This window comes from Rhincodon typus, chromosome 4 (genome assembly GCF_021869965.1).
Source record: "Rhincodon typus isolate 14 chromosome 4, sRhiTyp1.1, whole genome shotgun sequence".
Classification (NCBI taxonomy): domain Eukaryota; kingdom Metazoa; phylum Chordata; class Chondrichthyes; order Orectolobiformes; family Rhincodontidae; genus Rhincodon; species Rhincodon typus.
This window is the reverse complement of record NC_063335.1, coordinates 2,016,759-2,037,242: the sequence shown is the minus strand read 5'-3', so window position 1 is coordinate 2,037,242 and position 20,484 is coordinate 2,016,759. Positions and strand designations below refer to the sequence as shown.

At 41.2% G+C, this 20,484-nt stretch overlaps 1 protein-coding gene across 1 annotated transcript in view; it reads right to left on the bottom strand.

The window, feature by feature from the left end:
* The window catches only part of bbs9 (Bardet-Biedl syndrome 9), a 492,952-nt gene that overhangs the window by 200,027 nt on the left and 272,441 nt on the right, over positions 1–20,484 (bottom strand). The window contains exon 17 of the mRNA XM_048595604.1: positions 3,923–4,142. Coding sequence (XP_048451561.1) covers positions 3,923–4,142 — 220 coding nt within the window. The remainder of the gene's footprint in view (positions 1–3,922; positions 4,143–20,484) is intronic.

The window sequence follows — 20,484 nt, the reverse complement described above, 5'->3', positions numbered from 1 at the left end:
TTTCAACTTCAAATACAACTTCTATTAATATTTGCTTTACAATTCCTGTCATATTTCCCTCGTGGTTAGAGGTACAATACATTGTTGTCACCAAAATTAATACACGCTAATTGTCTTTTCAAATAGTTTCCTCAGATACCTGACTACAGCAGGTCAATTTGTAGAGCATTTGAAGAGAAATCAGACAAAGGCTAACCTTCTGGAAGTGTTTTAATCAGAGGACCTCCAGAGGCTTGTGAGCCCCACTTTGAGAGACAGGCATTATTGAAGTAGGTAGGGTCCTTGAAGATGCCTCAATATGTAAGATGAAATTAATTAGTCAGAGCTGGAGAAGCAGTAGGCCATTGGGATTGGAGGAGAAAGCCCGCCCGGCAGAATTTTGGGTCCAAAGGTGCTGCCTTTCTTGGTCATGTTCTCCTCTTTGAACTCTCTAATGCTTTCCCTCAGCCTACCACAGGGAGGATACATCCAGGGAAGGGTGTCAGAAAATAAGAACATAAGAACATAAGAACTAGGAGCAGGAGTAGGCCATCTGGCCCCTCGAGCCTGCCCCGCCATTTAATAAGATCATGGCTGATCTTTGAGACTCAGCTCCACTTACCCGCCCACTCACCATAACCCTTAATTCCTTTGCTGTTCAAAAATTTATCTTGCCTTGGCTTAAAAACATTCAGTGAGGTAGCTTCAACCGCTTCACTGGGCAGGGAATTCCACAGATTCACAACCCTTTGGGTGAAGAAGTTCCTCCTGACCTCAGTCCTATATCTGCTTCCCTTTATTTTGAGGCGATGCCCTCTAGTCCTATCAAATGCCCTAATGTCAGTGAGTTCCAAAAGTGACCCATGTGACCAAGGTCTCTGGTGGCAGGAGCGCACTGGGAGCTGTCCCACAGCATTGTACTCTTAGTTGGTTGCACCCCCCTCAAAATCAATCACCAATAGGCCATGAAAGTTCAGCTCCAGGTACTCTAGATGTTAACAGATATTTAAATAGATGTTATCAGTAACAGCACACAATGTTGGCACTAGAATAGAATAGAAACAAAATAGAAATTTATTGTCATGTGTACTTTTACATGAAAAATACAGTGAAAAGTTTTATAAGTTGCCTTTCCAAGTCGCCTATGTTAATGACAGAAGTCATAATTAATAATAAAATAATAAAGAAAGTAAAATTAAGACAAAGTTCATCATAGTTTCATTAACAGCCCCTTGCTAGGGAAAGCCAATTAAGGAAAAATGGAATACTCAGAACACATAGCTGAGTTGAGACCGCCATTTCTTGATGAGAATTCCATGCGGGCCGATGGAATATTGGGTCGAAAGTCTCCACTGAAGAAGACCACCATGCTAGGCCGCTGGAATAATGGGCCGGAAGCCAACGTCGACGATGATCTCCACACAGGGACAAGACTTCCATGCTGGGACAAGGTTTCCATGCTGGGACAAGGCCTCCACGCTGGGACAAGGCCTCCATGTTGGGACAAAACTGTCACACAGGGACAAGACCTCCACGCCAGGAGACCGCCATGCCAAGCTGAGACCTCCACGCCAAGCTGTTGGCAGCTGCCTCATCACTAGGCTAGGAGAAGCCTTCTGCTGACGCTGTTAAAATATAAGATGGATCTTGATAATAACTACAATAACTCTCTTTGCCGGCTTGCAGATTTAGAGGGACAGTCCGAACTCCATCTCCCTCATCGCAAACCAGTGCAAACCACTAACACCTGGCACACCATAAGACTACAGGAAATTGGAACAGAAGTAGACTATTCAGCCCCTCAAGCCTGCTCCGGCATTCACCATATCATAGCTGATCAGGCATTTCCTACATCCACTTTCCTGCTTTTTTCCTGTAACTCTTGATTCCCCAGCTGTTCAAGTCTCTATCTATGTCAGTCTTAAATATAGACAAGGAACCCACCCCACACCTTTCTGTGGCAAGGACTTACAAATACTTGCAATCTTCTGAGAGAAAAATTCCTCCTTATCTCAGTCTTAAATTAGCAGACCTTTATTCGGAGATATGTCCTCTGGTCCTAGTCTCTACCATGAGGGGAGACATCCTCTCACTGTTTACCTTGTCAAGCGCCCTAAGTATCCTACATATTTCAATGAGATCACCTCTCATTCTTCTGAATTCCAGTGAGTACAGTCCCAATCTGTTTAGTCTTTGTTGATGAGACAATCCCTCCATACCGGACATCATTCTAGTTAACCTTCTTGAACCGCCTCCAATAAAATAATATCTTAAATAAAATTACTAAAACTGCTCACAGTACACAATTAGAGTTTCTTACTCAATGATTCGTTTTAAAAGGGATTTATAACCAGGTACAGTATTAAAGTAGTTATGGCACTGTACTTGCACCTCAGTAGTCATGAATGAAAATTCTCAGAACAGCAACTTCTGAGAATGTTAATTTGCGAGACCACAAAAGTAGCTACAGAAGTTGCTAGATTGTCGCAGAAACCCAACTGAGTGTCTGATGAATTCGGTATCCCTTGCCTTATGTGGTCTGTGCAACCCTCCAATCCTGCATCACATGATGCTCACAACAACCAGCATTTGTAGCATCTTTAATTTAGTACTGCTTTAAAACTGAGTCTTGGAAGCAATCTCCAGCAGTAGAAAATAGTGGTTTCCCACTTCTATTCACATGTCTAGAATAGTGTTGTCCAGTAGAAATCACTGACTTGTCATCAGTGTGGTGATACTGTTTTAGCCACATAAATTGCTTTCAAAAGAAAACACCTTCTTGACAATATTGGCAAATGATTATATTTACTTAACTATTTGGTAAGGAAGGAAATAAAGAACTATGAATAAGAAAAACACTCGCCCCTTTTTATTTCCCTTTCATCATTTTACATAAATCAGTTAGTTCACATGCCTTACACGCGCTGTCACAATGAATATTGCGATCACATAACCAATGTTACTCATTTTTTATTTAGTCATCAGAAACGCCATTTGCCATTTCTGGATTTGTAATTAACCACATGTGGTCAGTGACCAACAAATGAAATAATGCTGCCCAAGAACAGTGAGTGAAAAGAACTGCAATATAGACAGGCAATGTGACAGCTACTGAAATGAGTAAGAAAACACTTAACATAACGCAGTACTAGCTAAACAGCACTGAAAATAGAATTAATCTCACTGCGTGTATCTGAACAAACTGCAGAAAAAATGAAACACTTACAAACAAGGAAGAAACAAAGAAAAAATATAAAACCAAATCTTTCTCTCCGTCTTTTGGTTAGCCTGAAACTCTTGAATTTAAGAGGTAAAACTCATTCATTTTGTCTAAAACACAAAACAAGCACATTTTCACAAGCTTCAGTCAGGTAGCACTGGCAACCTGTGGGTTAGATGAAACAAACCTCTCTGTTTGACACAGCACCTTAAAGATTATGATATAATGGATATTACAATGTTTAATAAAAACAATTACCCTTCAAAGAGCTCATTGAATGCTTTAAGTATAAAGTCTGGCTGTTCATTTTTGTAAGGTAAAATAAGTATTTCATTGAGTGAATAAAGGAAACTGAAGATTGTAAAATGGTTGCAAATGTCAAAATAACCAACAAACCGCTGGGTCAACATGAAGCAATCCTTTCTGCAATATGTAGCTTTTCAATTTTGTGGCTGCTTATCTTTCACTGTAACAGCAATTCCCCAACTCTGTCCTTGCAAACAAAAGTGTGTTATCTTTTACGCAGTTTGCTTTGTGTAAACCCATTATTCGTTGGACACAATGTGACTTATAATGGGATAGATAAGAACTTGTGTTTACACTCCAAACATTTACTGTCTACTACTGTGACTTTGAGAGTGAATTACATGACAACATAAAACAATAGCTCTCATTATAGGTTAGCAGTTGATGAACACTGCTCTACTTCACTGTCAAGTTTACCTGAGATTGTAGCTGCCTGCTGTGCACTATCTGTAGTTAAAGACAACCGACCTCCTTTGCTTAGTCTGTCACACAGTAGGGTAATATGTTTTTTTAATCTGTTGGTATCTTTCGGCATACTCAGTTGGCTTGTCAAGCTCAGCGTCTGGTCCCTGGAGCTTTTTGACAGACAGGTCCTCAGTAAATGAGTAACTGCTGCATCCACACATTCCTCCCAACCCTGCCAGAGTCAAAAGGTGAGAACTATGTTAGTAATGATTGATAATGTTGAAAATTAATAGACAACCAATAGCAATTTAAAACCTTTAAACTATTCACAGCAGAAAAGCCATTTATTTTAGTCTATAAAACATTGGATTCCAAGTACTGTTCCCTGAAAGTAGCCTACTCTAAGTTCCATTAGGTGACCTTTTAAGATGATCCAAAAATGATTGTCCTGGCAAGGAATTGGGACATTAATCTCCATAAAATCAAATCATTTTAGCACAAGAAAATCTGTTGCAGATTTCTAATATGCCAGCTGTGACTAACATAGGAACATTGAAATAAATAAGCAAAGGATCCTCTGGCTGCTCCATCATTCATCTATGAGATGAATCTTCTACGTCAATGTCATTTTCTGCACTATACCTATATGTCCTTATACACCTATAAGGAGCCTGATGTCATTAAATCTAGAAAACTATTGATCTCTGTCTTAAAAATGTTCAATTACTGAGCATGTACAGGACTCTGGGTAGAGAATTCCAAAGATTTGGCATCCTCTGAGTGAAGGAATCCCTCCTTGGCTCAGTTGTAAATCGTTTGTCCCTTATTCTGAGACGATATTTTCTGGTTCTAGATACCTCACACACTGTTCCTATCAGGGAAAACATGCTTCTTGCAGCTACCTGTTAAGCCCTGTAAAAACTTTTTATGTTTCAATTAGATTATCTTCCATTCTTCCAATAAAGGCAATGCTGTCATTCCATGCTGGAATTCCCTACTTCGACCTTTCTGTTTATGTCATATTTCAAACCTACTTCTTTTGGTGACCTGTTTAAGAGTCATAGGGATGGGATCAGATTTCTTTTCATAATCCTTCTGTTGAGCATTTGAGACATTTCACCATGTTAAAGGTGCTGTAGAATTGCAAGTTATTTAAAGAGACATTTCTTAGTCAACTTATCACAGTGAATAAAATATATTTAGAACAAAGAACAAAGAATAAAGAAAATTACAGCACAGGAACAGGACCTTCGGCCCTCCAAGCCTGCGCCGATCCAGATCCTCTATCTAAATCTCTCGCCTATTTTCCAAGGATCTGTATCCCTCTGCTCCCTGCCCATTCATGTATCTGTCAAGATACATACTAAATGACGCTATCGTGCCCGCCTCTACCACCTCTGCTGGCAACGCATTCCAGGCACCCACCACCCTCTGCGTAAAGAACTTGCCACGCATATCTCCCTTAAACTTTTCCCCTCTCACCTTGAAATCGTGACCCCTAGTAACTGAGTCCTCCACTCTGGGAAAAAGCTTCTTGTTATCCACCCTGTCTATACCTCTCATGATTTTGTAGACCTTAATCAGGTCCCCCCTCAACCTCCGTTTTTCTAATGTAAATAATCCTAATCTACTCAACCTCTCTTCATAGCTAGCGCCCTCCATGCCAGGCAACATCCTGGTGAACCTCCTCTGCACCCTCTCCAAAGCATCCATATCCTTTTGGTAATGTGGCGACCAGAACTGTACGCAGTATTCCAAATGTGGTCGAACCAAAGTTCTATACAACTGTAACATGACCTGCCAACTCTTGTACTCAATACCCCATCCAATGAATGAAAGCATGCCGTATGCCTTCTTGACCACTCTATCGACCTGCATTGCCACCTTCAGGGTACAATGGACCTGAACACCCAGATCTCTCTGTGCATCAATTTTCCCCAGGGCTTTTCCATTTACCGCATAGTTCGCTCTTAAATTGGATCTTCCAAAATGCATCACCTTGCATTTGCCTGGATTGAACTCCATCTGCCATTTCTCCACCCAACTCTCCAATCTATGTATATTCTGCTGCATTCTCTGACAGTTCCTTCACTATCTGCTACTCCACCAATCTTAGTGTCATCTGCCAACTTGCTAATCAGACCATCTATACCTTCCTCCCGATCATTTATGTATATCACAAACAACAGGGGTCCCAACACAGATCCCTGTGGAACATCACTGGCCACAGTTCTCCATTTTGAGAAACTCACTTCCAATACAACTCTCTGTCTCCTGTTGCCCAGCCAGTTCTCTATCCATCTAGCTAGTACACACTGGACCTCATGCGACTTCACTTTCTCCATCAGCCGACCATGGGCAACCTTATCAAACGCCTTACTGAAGTCCATGTATATGACATCTACAGCCCTTCCCTCATCTATCAACTTTGTCACTTCTCAAAGAATTCTGTCAAGTTGGTAAGACATGACCTTCCCTGCACAAAACCATGCTGCCTATCAATAATAAGCCCATTTTCTTCCAAATGTAAATAGATCCTATCCCTCAGTATCTTCTCCAGCAGCTTCCCCACCGCTGATGTCAGGCTCACCGGTCTATAATTACCTGGATTATCCTTGCTACCCTTCTTAAACAAGGGGACAACATTAACAATTCTCCAGTCCTCCGGGACCTCACCCGTGCTCAAGGATGCTGCAAAGATATCTGTTAAGACCCCAGCTATTTCCTCTCACGCTTCCCTCAGTAACCTGGGATAGATCCCATCCGGCCCTGGGGACTTGTCCACCCTAATGCCTTTTAGAATACCCAACACTCCCCCCCTCCTTATGCTGACTTGACCTATAGTAATCAAACATCTATCCCTAACCTCAACATCTGTCATGTCCCTCTCCTCAGTGAATACTGACGCAAAGTACTCATTAAGAATCTCACTCATTTTCTCTGACTCCTCGCATAAACTTCCCTCCTTTGTCCTTGAGTGGGCCAACCCTTCCTGTAGTTACCCTCTTGCTCCTTATGTATGAATAAAAGGCTTTGGGATTTTCCTTAACCCTGTTTGCTAAAGATATTTCATGACCCCTTTTAGCCCTCTTAATTCCTCGTTTCAGATTGGTCCTACTTTCTCGATATTCTTCCAAAGCTTCATCTGTTTTCAGACGCCTAGACCTTATGTATGCTTCCTTTATCCTCTTTGCTAGTCTCACAATTTCACCTGTCATCCATGGTTCCCTAATCTTGCCCTTTCTATCCCTCATTTTCACAGGGACATATCTGTCCTGCACTCTAATCAACTTTTGTTTAAAAGCCTCCCACATATCAAATGTGGATTTACCCTCAAACAGCTGCTCCCAATCCACATTCCCAAGCTCCTGCCGTATTTTGCTATAGATGGCCTACCCCCAATTCAGCACTCTTCCTTTAGGACCACTCTCATCTTTGTCCATCAGTATTCTAAAACTTACAGAATTGTGATCACTATTCCCAAAAAAACTTCAACCACCTGGCCCGGCTCATTCCCCAACACCAGGTCCAGTATGGCCCCTTCCCGAGTTGGACTATTTACATACTGCTCTAGCAAACCCTCCTGGATGCTCCTTACAAATTCTGCTCCATCTAAACCCCTAACTCTAAGTGAATCCCAGTCAATGTTGGGAAAATTAAAATTTCCCATCACCACCACCCTGTTGCTCCTACATCTTTCCATAATCTGTCTACATATTTGTGCCTCTATCTCACGTTCGCTATTGGGAGGCCTGTCGTACAGCCCCAACATTGTTACCGCACCCTTCCTATTTCTGAGCTGTGCCCATATTGCCTCACTGCTCGAGTCCTCCATAGTGCCCTCCTTCAGCACAGCTGTGATATCCTCTTTGACCAGTAATGCAACTCCTCCACCCCTTTTACCTCCCTCTCTATCCCACCTGAAGCATCTATATCCTGGGATATTTAGTTGCCAATCTAGCCCTTCCCTCAACCAAGTCTCAGTAATAGCAATAACATCCCAGGTACTAATCCAAGCCCTAAGTTCATTTATCTTACTTACTACACTTCTCGCATTAAAACAAATGCACATCAGACCACCTGTCCCTTTGCGTTCATCATCTGGCCATTTATTTATGCATTGTCATTCACAACAAATCTCAATGTAATTATATTTACACAATATGAAGTAATTCTGAAGTGTAGTCACTGTAGTCAATGTAGGAAGTGTTGCTTAAAATTTGTACATAGCAAATTTTCACAAACAGCAATGTGTAATGATCATTATTTTTATAATGATTGAGGGACAAATATTGGCCAAGACACCAAGGAAAAATCCCCTTCTCTTTTTGGAAATAATGCCTTGGGATCTTTCATATCCACCTGAAAAGATGGGGCCTTGTAGCGTGCACTCCCTCTGACCTAAGTTGCAGTGGCAGCCTTGAATTTTGAGTTCAAGTCATAGAGTCATAAGTCCTGGAGTGGAATCTTTTGATTCAGATGTCAGAGTGATACTAACAAAGTCATGAGAGTGACTGGAATACAGTGTGGTAATCCAGTATTCTTAAAAGGATTCAAGTGTGGAGCTCTGCCTCATTCACAACTCACTGTCTTATGTTGATTCACTATTACTGTATATGCCCAAATGCACTATTCCTAAATGGTGTCAATACCAATAAAACATTAATTTACATTCATGTAGCAATATATGGCTTCATACAGGTAGTTTAGAATAATGGACTGCTTCGTTCCCTGAAGTAAGTAACTGTCAGTATGTAGACAACCACTTTTCTTCTGAACACAAGGTCCCTTAAACAGCAATAAAGTGCATGGTGTTAGATTTGGTGGTGTTGGTCAAATAAGGAATACTGGTCAGCCATGCCAGTTTGGTTTAGTAATAGCACTCTTGACTGAATCAAAAGGGTTGTGGGGTCAATCCCCACTGCACAAATTGAGCATATAATCCATAATCAGAGCAGAAATGCTGATCCAAAAAATTACCATGGAGACTACTCAAAGAAAAGCAAAAGAATTAGCCAGGTCAGCATTCATCCCTCAAACAACACTACTAAAACTTATTATTTGGTAACACTTGGATGGAGCCTTTTTTTAACACAGCTGCTACTTTTGCCTACTTTACAACAGAGATTACAATTCAAAAGAACACAATTTGCTGTGATATAACATCTTAAGAGAAGGACAGTAGCTCTGACTATATAGTGAAATTAAGAGAACAGCCAACTCGGTGACTGGCAGTTGAACCACAACTCAAGAGTAGATAGCATTATTGTACTATTAAAGGGCTTACTGAATGGGGCAGTGTGAGACAGATGAATTGACAGCCAAGATCTAGTTATCAGTCCAATGTCCTTAAGAATCTGTTATTTATGTTAGCATATGTCAGTTCATTTCCATGCAGTCAGGTTCAATGTCCCTTCAACTGACTATTGTTGATTATGTCAACAGCTTGAGCTGCTATCTCCCCTTGACACAAAAAAATGTACAAGATTAAGTCAAGGAATGCAGAATTAATCATAAACTTTTGCTACATGCCTTTTTTCTCTTCGGTCAGGCTTTTCCCTGTGTTAGCCTAGTTAAAGTTTAATTTAATATTGTACAACACAAACATTTATTGATTGATGCTAAAACAAGAGATGCTAAATATGAAAAACAATAAGTCTAGTTGTTGATTTGTCGAGATCTTCAAACGAGATAATAAAATTGTTCATAATAATTTTGTGAATAAAATGATTAATGTTTATATATAGCCCAGGTGCTGCCACTTCAGAACTTAACAGCCAAACATTTTTAGCATTTAACATTTGTCATATACTAAGAACATTGGCTTGAAATATGTCTATGAAGCAAAGCATACAAAGCTTATAGTCGTTGCCTGAAATTCCTCTTTGCAATAACTAAGCAAGCATGTTAAGCCCTCAAGTTAAATAATTAATAGCTATTGGAATTGTAGACAGAGGAATTTCATATGTCACATCAAGTTACAATCACAAAGCCATATCAAGCTACCAATTCCCTTTTTTCATTGCATTGTGCTCCCATATAAACAGCCATCTTCAGTTTAAGCTGAAAAGTAATTTGGCATTCTCCTAAATAAAACTCACCCACAATATTGGTTGATGAATGGTTCAAAACAAATCACCCCTTGCCTTAGATACTTATTGCATGCCTTCAGAAAGCAAATTATTTCCAGACTTTCCAACTCATCATTTTGTGATTATGGTGGAATTCTACACTGCTTTGTACCACAATGTTGAACAACTAATTAGTTGACTTAAGTGAATAATTATTATCACCTAATTGTTACATGTAAATATGCTCTGCCCTATTTTCTATTCAGTCTACATTACTGGTAATGTACTCTGTCCTCTTTGACATTTCACATTTATTGCTTAATGAAAACAAAAGTTACAAATGCAACCAAATCCAAATCTAGTCTTTTCCAATTGGATGGTAAATATGCTCCATCATTCCTGTTGAAAATCTTTGAGTGGAATCTTACAGCCATCTCTGGAATTGGCCTAGAAATGGTGTGTAGGGGTGGGGTGTGGGGGATGGTGGGGAGAAGAGATAGAATCCATACAACTGTAGTGACCTACTTTCACTGGTATTTTACACTAGGAACTGAGTCATCAAACAGTCCATTTACCCATGGGTCAACTGAGAAACTTATGTGGCCAATTAATGACTTTCCCTTGCCACTGCTGGTGTAGGTGTTCTTTCCAGTGTTCCACCATAGGTGGGTTCAACATTACTTTGCTCCACTCACTTGACATGAAGCACTAGGGAGAAATGTGATGGCATAGTGCATTCCCAATGTATTTTCATACATGAAATATGGGATTAATAACTTTGTTGCTCATCATTAATTGCCATGGAAAACGCGGTGGTGAGCAATGTTTCCTTGAGGCTGCGCTGGGAGGTTCCATGCACGTGGACTGGAGTGATGATACATTGGCTTCTGTTTTCGGACGCTGCTGCCATACACAGACCTAGGTGTATACAGTGGGGAAAAAAATGAGGGAATTCTCTCCAAAAGGACAAAATTCAACCTTTCTCTTTAGACATTCAATGCCACTGGTGCAGCTCCAACAATATTCAAAAAACTCAACATTATCCAGGACAAAGCAGCCTGCTTGTCCAAGTACTGAACACTGCACTATCCCACTCATAAGCTGCCATTCGAAAAAGACCTGCTTATTCCTACTTTTTGTTTCCTGTCTCCTAACCAGTTCTCTATCCATGTCAGTACACCACCCCAAACCCATATGCTTTAATTTTACGTACTAATCTCTAATGTGGGACCTTATCAAAAGCCTTCTGAAAACCTTTCTGTGCTGATTCTGTCCAATCCTGTCACTGTTTCCCAAGAGCTCTGCTGTTAAATCTTTTATAAAGGACTCTAGCATTTATGCCATTGACAATGTTCAGCTAACCAGTCTGTAATTCCACATTTTCCTTCTACCTCCTTTTGTTAAATAGTGGGATTACATTAGCTTTTCTTTAATCAATACGAACTGTACCAGAGACTACAGAATCTTACAAGATGATCACTGATGCATCCACTATTTCTACGGCCATTTCTTTAAGTATTCTGCATTGTAGATTATCAGGCCCTGGGAATTTATTGGCCATTATTCCCATCAATTTCCCCATTACCAATTCTCTACTAATATATCTTTCCTTCAGTTCCTCCCTCTAGCTAGACATTGTGTTCCCCAACATTTTGGGGCATAGTTTGTTTCCTCCTTTGTGAAGACAGAATCAAAATAGGTATTACTTGGTCTGCCATTTCATTTTTCCTCTTATAACTTGCCCTGTTTCAGATTGTAAGGGGCCTACATTTGTCTTCACTAATCGTTTTCTCTTCACATACCTATAAAAGCTTTTATGTTGTATGTTCCCTGCAAGCTTAATCAATCAGTTTGTCCTCCTCTGCTAAAATCTAAACTGCTACCAATCCTCAGGTCTGGTGTTTAGTCTGGCCAATTTGTACGCCCCTTCTTCAGATCTAATACTGCGCCTGATTTCTCTTGTTAGTCATGGTGGGATGATCTTTTACGTTTTCTTTTTGTGCTGGACAGGAATAAACAATTATTGCGGTTCTTCCATGCACCCTCTAAATGTTTGCCATTGCCTATCCACCATCATCCCCTTAAGTAATGTTCCCCAATTTATTGTAGCCAACTTGTGCCTCATACCTTCATAGCTTCCTTATTTACATTCAGGACCCTAGTCTCAGAATCAATCACGTCACTCTCCATCTTAAGGAAGAATCCTACTGTATCACAAATGCTCCATATATATCATCTTTCAAAACTGTGAACTCTGCAATGATCAAGATCCATGAAAACATCACCACATGAAAAGTCCATGCAGCACCTCACAGCATTTTTACTAAGAACTATATTAACATTCTCTTACTGTTGCTGGATCAAAATTCTGGAACTCCATCCCTGGCAACTGTGGTGTACCTATATCACATGGACTGCTGTAGTTCAAGAAGACAGCTCACCTCCTTATCAGAAGAAGGATCTTCTGGCTATGGATAAAGTGCAATGAAGGGTTATCAGACTGATTCCTGGAATGGCAGGGCTGATGTATGGAAGAGTCCAGAATCAGGGGTCACAGTCTAAGGATATGAGGTAAACTATTTAGGACTACGATGGAGAGAAATTTTTTCACCAGAGAGTGGTGAGCCTGTGGAATTCTCTGCCACAGAAAATGGTCAAGGCCAAACATTGAAGGTTTTCAAGTTCTGGAGCACAAGTTTTCAGTACAATTGTTGCAATATTATCAGGGCCCATTGCCTTTGCAATATCCAGGGTCTTCAGCTGTTCCTTGATAAGATGTGGAATGAATCAAATTGGCTGAAGGCTGGCCTCTGTTATACTGGAGATCGTCCACACAGCACTTCTCAACATAGATGTAAATGCTTCAGCCTTGTGTTTTGTGTCAATATGCTTATTTCCCTCTTCACTAAGAATGAGGATTTTTGTGGAGCTTCTTGTGGAGCTTCCTCCTCCAGTGTGTTCACTATCATTCATGATTGGATATGGCAGGGCTGCAGAGTTTAGATCTGATCCATTGGTTTTTATATCACTTAGCTTTGCCTGTCACATACTGCTTAGATTGCTTGGTATGCAAGATGTTCTATCTTGTAGTTTCACCAGATTGATGCCTCAAGTACGCCTGGTGTTGCTCCGGTCATACCCTCCTGCATTTTTTGTTGAACCAGGTTGATCCCCTGCCTCAGTGATAATGGCAGAGTGGGGATACAAAAGCCATGAGATTACAAATAGTGGTTGAATAAATTCTACTGCTGTTCCTTGGTGCTTCAAGGATGTACAGTCTTGAGTTACTTAATCATTTTGAAATCTATCTCATTAAGTATTATGGTAAGCCCATGCAACGTGATAGAGGCCATCATCAATGTGTAGGTGGAATGTTGTCTCCTCATGGACTGTACAGTGGTCACTTCGCTTGATATTGTCATGGACTGATTCATCTGCTACAGGTTGATTAGTCAGGTTGAGGTCAAGTTTGTTCTTCCTCTTGTTGGCTCTTTCACCTAACATCCACAAGCCCAGACCATCAGCTATATCCTTCAGGGCTCAGTCAGGTCAATCAGTAATGATGCTACTGAACTACTCTTGATGATGGACATTGAAGTCTTCCAATCAGAGTACATTCTGTGGTGCACTTGCTGACTTTATTGTATCTTTCAACTGTTGTTCCAACATGGAGAACAACTAATTTGTCAGCCAAGGGGAGGTGGTAATCAATAGCAGGTTTCTTTGTCTCTGTTTAAGCTGATGTCATGAGACTTCATGGGTGCAGAGTCTCTGGACTCCCAGGCAGCATTCCCTCTAATTTTCTTATTAGCTGTGTTGGTCTCCAAGGCCTGTACGCTGCAGAGATTTCTGAAACTGGAAGTCAGTGCTGCGATCACCATGCCGACGCTGACTGCAGTTCACAGAACATTGAAACAGCTGAGCAGGCACTGCCATGCAGCTGAAAGGGATTGCTGCTGTCAGGTCAACTTCATCTTGATTGAATACCATCGTGCTGTCACTTCTGGTGGATTTCTCCTTTTCATGGGACAGTACATAGCTCGGAATGGAGATGATGGTGTTTAGGGCATTATAAGGTATGATTCTGTGAGAATTGTTTTGTCAGCTTTTTGTTTGTGGGATTACTCTCTCAATTTTGTCACAAACCTTAGCTCATGCTATGCCAACTAATAGCTTATTACACATAAAATGACTACACAGTGACACAGACAAGTAGACATGGGTTCTGTCATAACATTTTAGCAGCAGGAGTACGTGTATGAGCCATTGCCTTGTTTGAGAACAGCACACTAAAGAGGCTATCTGAATCTCAACATTTCCGAGTACCAGATCAAAGTACATACATAAAGTACCCTTGAATAGTATAGATACATTTAAGAGGAAGCTAGACAAACTAACAAGGAAAAAGGATAGAGGGTTACATTGTCCCCGGGCCAGACGGGATATAGCCAAGGTGACTACGGGAACTGGGAGAAGAGATTACTGCCCCTTTGTCAATGATCTTTGCATCTTCATTGTCCACTGGAGTAGTACCAGATGACTGGAGGGTGGCAAATGTTATTCCCTTGTTCAAGAAAGGGAATAGGGATAATCCTGGGAATTGCAGACCAGTCAGTGGTGGTCACTTCTGTGGTGGGAAAATTATTCGAGAAGATTCTGAGAGATAGTATTTATGATTATTTGGAAAAGCACAATTTGATTAGAAATAGTCAGCATGGCTTTCAGAAGAGCAGGTCATGCCTCACAAGCCTTATTGAATTCTTTGAGGATGTGACAAAACACTTTGATGAAGGCAGAGCAGTGTATGAGGTGTCTATGGATTTTAGCAAGGCATTTGATAAGGTTCCCCATGGTAGGCTCATTCAGAAAGTAAGGAGGCTTGGGATTCAGGGAAATTTGGCTGTCTGGATATAAAACTGGCTGTCCAATAGAAGACAGAGGATGGTAGTAGATGGAAAGTATTCAGGCTGGAGCTCGGTGACCAGTGGTGTGCCGCAGGGATCTGTTCTGGGACCCCTGCTCTTTGTGATCTTTATAAATGACTTGGATGAGGAAGTGGAAGGGTGGGTCAGTACGTTTGCCGATCACACGAAGGTTGGTGAAGTGATGGACAGCATGGAGGGCTGTTGTAGGTTGCAACGGGACATTGACAGGATGCAGAGCTGGGCAAAGAAGTGGCAGATGGAATTCAACCCAGAAAAGTGTGAAGTGATTCATTTTGGAAGGTCAAATTTGAATGCAGAATACAGGTTAATGGCAGGATTCTTGGCAGTGTGGAGGAACAGAGAGATCTTGGGGTCCACGTCCATAGATCCCTCAAAGTTGCTACCCAAGTTGATAGGATTGTAAAGAAGGCGTATGGTGTGTTGGCTTTCATTGGCAGGGGAATTGAGTTTAAGAGCCATGAGGTTATGCTGCAGCTCTATAAAACCCTGGTGAGACCACACTTGGACTTGGAATGTTGTGCTCAGTTCTGGTCACCTCATTATAGGAAGGATGTGGAAGCTTTAGAGAGGGTGCAGAGGAGATTTACCAGGATGCTGCCTGGACTGGAGGGCAGGTCTTAGGAGGAAAGGTTGAAGGAGCTAGGGCTTTTTTCATTGAAGCGAAGAAGGATGAGAGGTGACTTGATAGAGGTGTAGGAGATGATGAGAGGCATAGATAGAGTGGATAGTCAGAGACTTTTTCCCAGGGTGGAAATGGCGATGACGAGGGGGCATAATTTTAAGGTGAATGGAGGAAGGTATAGGGGAGATGTCAGAAGTAGCTTCTTTACACAGAGAATAGTGGGTGTGTGGAATGCACTGCCGGCGGTGGTAGTGGAGGCAGATACTTTAGAGACTTTTAAGCGACTCTTGGGTAGGCACATGGAGGATAGTAAAATGTAGGGTATGCAGAGTGGTTTGATCTTAGTAGGATAATAGGTCGGCACAACATCATGGACCGAAGGGCCTGTACTGTGCTGTATTGTTCTATGTTCTATCTTCATGGCTTCAGAGGAGAAAAGATAGGAGGTTGTGCAAGTGGAGCATAAATACCAGCATGAACTAGTCAGACCAAATGGCCTGCTACTGCACTGTGTATCACATATAATCTGGCCAGAATAATACATTTTCACAGAGTTAACGGGTCCGGTGATCCTTCCTGAGTTCTGAGGAAGGGTCACCGGACCCGAAACGTTAACTCTGTTTTTTCCTTCACAGATGCTGCCAGACCTGCTGAGCTTTTCCAGCAACTTTGTTTTTGTTCTTGGTTTACAGCATCCGCAGTTCTTTTGGCTCTTAATACATTTTCACTTCAGTTTGTGCGTGTTATTTTGGAACTATATTGGAAAGTAAAATTTTGATTTCATATGATTTAATTTGCAATCTCATTTTTAACCCAAATTCATCTGTTTACATGAACCAAAAAACAAGTACAGCCATAAGGGGGCATGAGAAAACCTTGGCAGATAGGATCCAGGAAAACTCCAAGGCATTTTACACGTATGTGAAGAATAAGAGAACGACCAGAGAAAGGGTAGGGCCGATCAAGGATTGTAAAGAGTATTTGTGCTCGGAGCCTAAAGATATAGGAGAGGTCCTTAATGAATACTTTTCTTCGGTATTCACAACTGAGAGGGACCTAGCTGTAGAGGAGGACAGTGTGAAACAGGCTGGTAGGCTAGAGGAGGTGGATGTTAGTCAGGAAGATGTACTAGGAATTTTGAGGAACTTGAAGATAGATAAGTCCCCTGGGCCTGATGGAATTTATCCAAGGATTCTATGAGAAGCAAGAGAAAAGTTCTCAGGGCCTTTGGCGATGATCTTTTCGTCCTCACTGTCCACGGGTATAGTGCTGGAAGATTGGAGAGAGGCAAACGTCATTCCCTTGTTCAAAAAAGGGAATAGGGATAACCCCGGAAATTACAGGCCAGTTAGTCTTACTTCAGTGGTGGAAAAATTATTGGAAAGCGCTCTGAGAGATGGGATTTACAATCACTGGGATAGGCACAGTTTGATTCATGATAGCCAGCATGGATTTGTGAGGGGTAGATCATGCCTCACAAACCTTATTGAATTCTTTGAAGAGGTGACCAAACACGTGGATGAAGGTAGAGCAGTGGATGTGGTATACATGGATTTAAGTAAGGCGTTTGATAAGGTTCCCCATGGTAGGCTCATGCAGAAAGTAAGGAGGCATGGGATAGGGGGAAATGTGGCAGATTGGATTCAGAATTGGCTGACCCTTAGAAGACAAAGGTTGGTAGTGGACAGAAAATATTCAACATGGTGCTCAGTTACGAGTGGTGTACCACAAGGATCTGTTCTGGGTCCTCTTCTATTTGTGATTTTTGTAAATGATTTGGATGTAGGAGTGGAAGGGTGGATTAGTAAGTTTGCGGAGGATACAAAGGTGGGTCGAGTTGTGGATAGTGCGGAGGGCTGTTCTAGGCTGCAGAGCTGGGCTGAGAAGTGGCAGATGGAGCTTAACCCTGAAAAGTGTGAGGTGAATCATATTGGAAGGACAAATTTGAAAGCAGAATACAGGGTTAACGGAAAGATTCTTGGGAGTGTGAAGGAGCAGAAGGATCTTGGGGTTCATGTCCACAGTTCCCTGAAAGCTGCCACCCAGGTGGATAGAGTTGTTAAGAAGGTGTATGGTGTGTTAGCTTTCATTAATAGAGGGATTGAGGTCAAGAGCCGTGAAGTTATGCTCCAGCTATACAAAACTCTGGTTTGGCCACATCTGGAGTATTGTGTCCAGTTCTGGTCACCTCATTACAGCAGAGATGTGGAAGCATTGGAAAAGGTGCAGAGGAGATGTACCAGGATGTTGCCTGGAATGGAGGGAAGGTCTTACAAGGAAAGGTTGAGAGAGCTAAGGCTTTTCTCTTTAGAACGACGAAGGATGAGAGGTGACTTGATAGAGGTGTACAAAATGATCAGAGGTATAGATAGAGTGGACAGCCAGAGACTTTTTCCTAGGGTGGAGGTAGCTATTACAAGGGGGCATAGTTTTAAAGTGAGTGGAGGTAGATATAGGGGAGACGTCAAAGGTAGGTTCTTTACTCAGAGAGTGGTAGGGGCGTGGAATGCATTGCCGGAGAGGGTAGTGGAGTCGGCCTCATTAGGGGCATTCAAGCAGCTATTAGATAGGCATATGGATGATAGTGTAAGGTAGGGGTGGAGGTTAGATAGACCTTAGGTTTAGGGTAAAAGTTCGGCACAACATCATTGGCTGTAGGGCCTGTACTGTGCTGTACTGTTCTATGTTCTATGTTTTGTTGTACAGCGACAACCAATAGACGATGCCCTTGTCATTTTCCTTATGTACCCATTGTAAATAGTAACAGTGGAAATGTGAATGAGTCACATTTAACCTCCAGTTAAACATCATAATAGATAATGAATAGAGATCCACAACAGTATTGAACTGCTATCATAATGGCCTGTTCCAAAGGTCTACTCAGAAAGGCATGTAAAGGCCTGCAGGTAGTTTGGCCACAGGTTTTTCCATAGTCATACCACAGAAATAATTGCCTAAGGAAATGCTCACAAAGGACAATTAACCTAGTAATGATGATAATCAAGAAAGACTATAAACCCTGGAATTACAATGCCTCATTTACTAAATTTGACATGGAGTCATTTGAACATTAAATAGGTGTGCTGTTCTGTGTAACTGCTTATTTGCTGTGAAGTGAATGATTCTGCACTTTAAGAGACAATTTTGAATTTTTTTAACAACATGTCATAAACAGAAGACTTTTAGTAAAAGTTTCATAAAACACATTAAATTCTTTCCCTATTCAAGTTTTCCAAATTGACAGCAGTATAATTTAAGCATTTGTTACTCTTGGATGTTTGAAGCAGGAACATTTATTGGCTCTTTAAACTGTTCAAGAAAACTGTTTGCTAAAATACATGCCAAGATGCAACACTAAAATATATATTTCTAATCAATCTGTTCAGACACGTCTTCACGTAGATGGGACTTGAACTTGGATGCGGATATTTTCTTCATTAAGGTGTTTCTCAAATTGATATTACTGAGGTGAGGAGGAATCTGGCTGATCATGTTACCAGCCAGCGAATATAAAATTATCCATCTCAGAGGATCAGATTAGGGAGGACCTGTGAAGTATCCAGCAGTATTCAAGTGAGCTAACTGGAAGGGGCAGCAGAGAGGCAGTAACAAGGGTAGATGGCTGCAATCTTACACTGACTTCAAGGGTTTGGATCTTGTAGAAGCTGCAGAGGAAAGGAACTATTTATACAGTATATGAGATACTTTAGTTGCAAGCATCTGACATTAAAGCAGACTCCTGCTGTCTCCCACATAGTCAATACAAATACCACTGCCATCTGCAAAGAGAAGCTACTTTCATCAGAAAATTTGACGTGCTAAATATTCACAATATTTTACATCTGTGTTCAGATTTCTATCATACATGGTACTTTTTTTTGTTAAATATTTTTGAATTAGTTATGGTACAGATGTAATTACAGAGATATAGCTGAAGGGTGACAAAGGAAATGTATATCCAGGAGTATTCATTATTTAAGAATGTCAGACAAAAAGGGAAAGCAGATGGGGTAGCATTGTTAGCAAACAAATATATACAGGCAAAAGTGAGGAACACTCAGAAAATAATGTTGAATCCGTACAGGCAGAGATGAGAAACACCAAGTGACAGAAAACATGATTGGTGGTCGTCTACAGGCCTCCAAACAGAGATGTAAGGGAAGGCATTAAACAAGAAGGCAATGGTTTATACTTAAAGTAAGTGTGCATGCATTACAAAAATTACTCATTCTTATCTCATGCAAAAATAGAAGAGGAAAGGTGGCTCAACAATGGATTACAAAAGAAATTAGGGATAGTATTAGATCCAAAGAGGAGATATCTAAAAACAGCAAGCCTGAGGATTTTAGAATTCAGCAAAAGAGGACAAAATGTTTGATCAAGAAGGAAAACATACAGTATGGGAGTAAAATTGCAGAGAACATAGAAACTGACCATAAAAATTTCTTTAAGTATGTGAAAAGAAAAATATTAGTGAAGACAAATGTAGGTCCCTTGCAACCAGAAGCCGAGGCAATCATAATGGTGAACAAAAGAAACGGCAGATGAATTAAACACATACTTTGGCTCTGTCTTCACAAAAGAGAGCAAAAATAACCACCCAGTAGAGTTAAAAAGCCAAAGATACAGTGAGAGAATGGAATAGGAGGAAATCAGTATCAGTAACAAAATAAAATTGGGTAAATTAATGAGTTTAAAGGCTGACAAATCACCAGGGCATGACAGGTCAGGTGAGGTGGTGAGAGTGGGAGTAGGTGGGTTGGGGTAGTAGGCGGTGAGAGTGGGAGTAGAGAGGTCGGGGTAGTAGGCGATGAGAGTGGGAGTAGAGAGGTCGGGGTAGTAGGCGGTGAGAGTGGGAGTAGGGAGGTCTGGGTAGTAGGCGGTGAGAGTGGGAGTAGGCAGGTCAGGGTAGTAGGCGGTGAGAGTGGGAGTAGG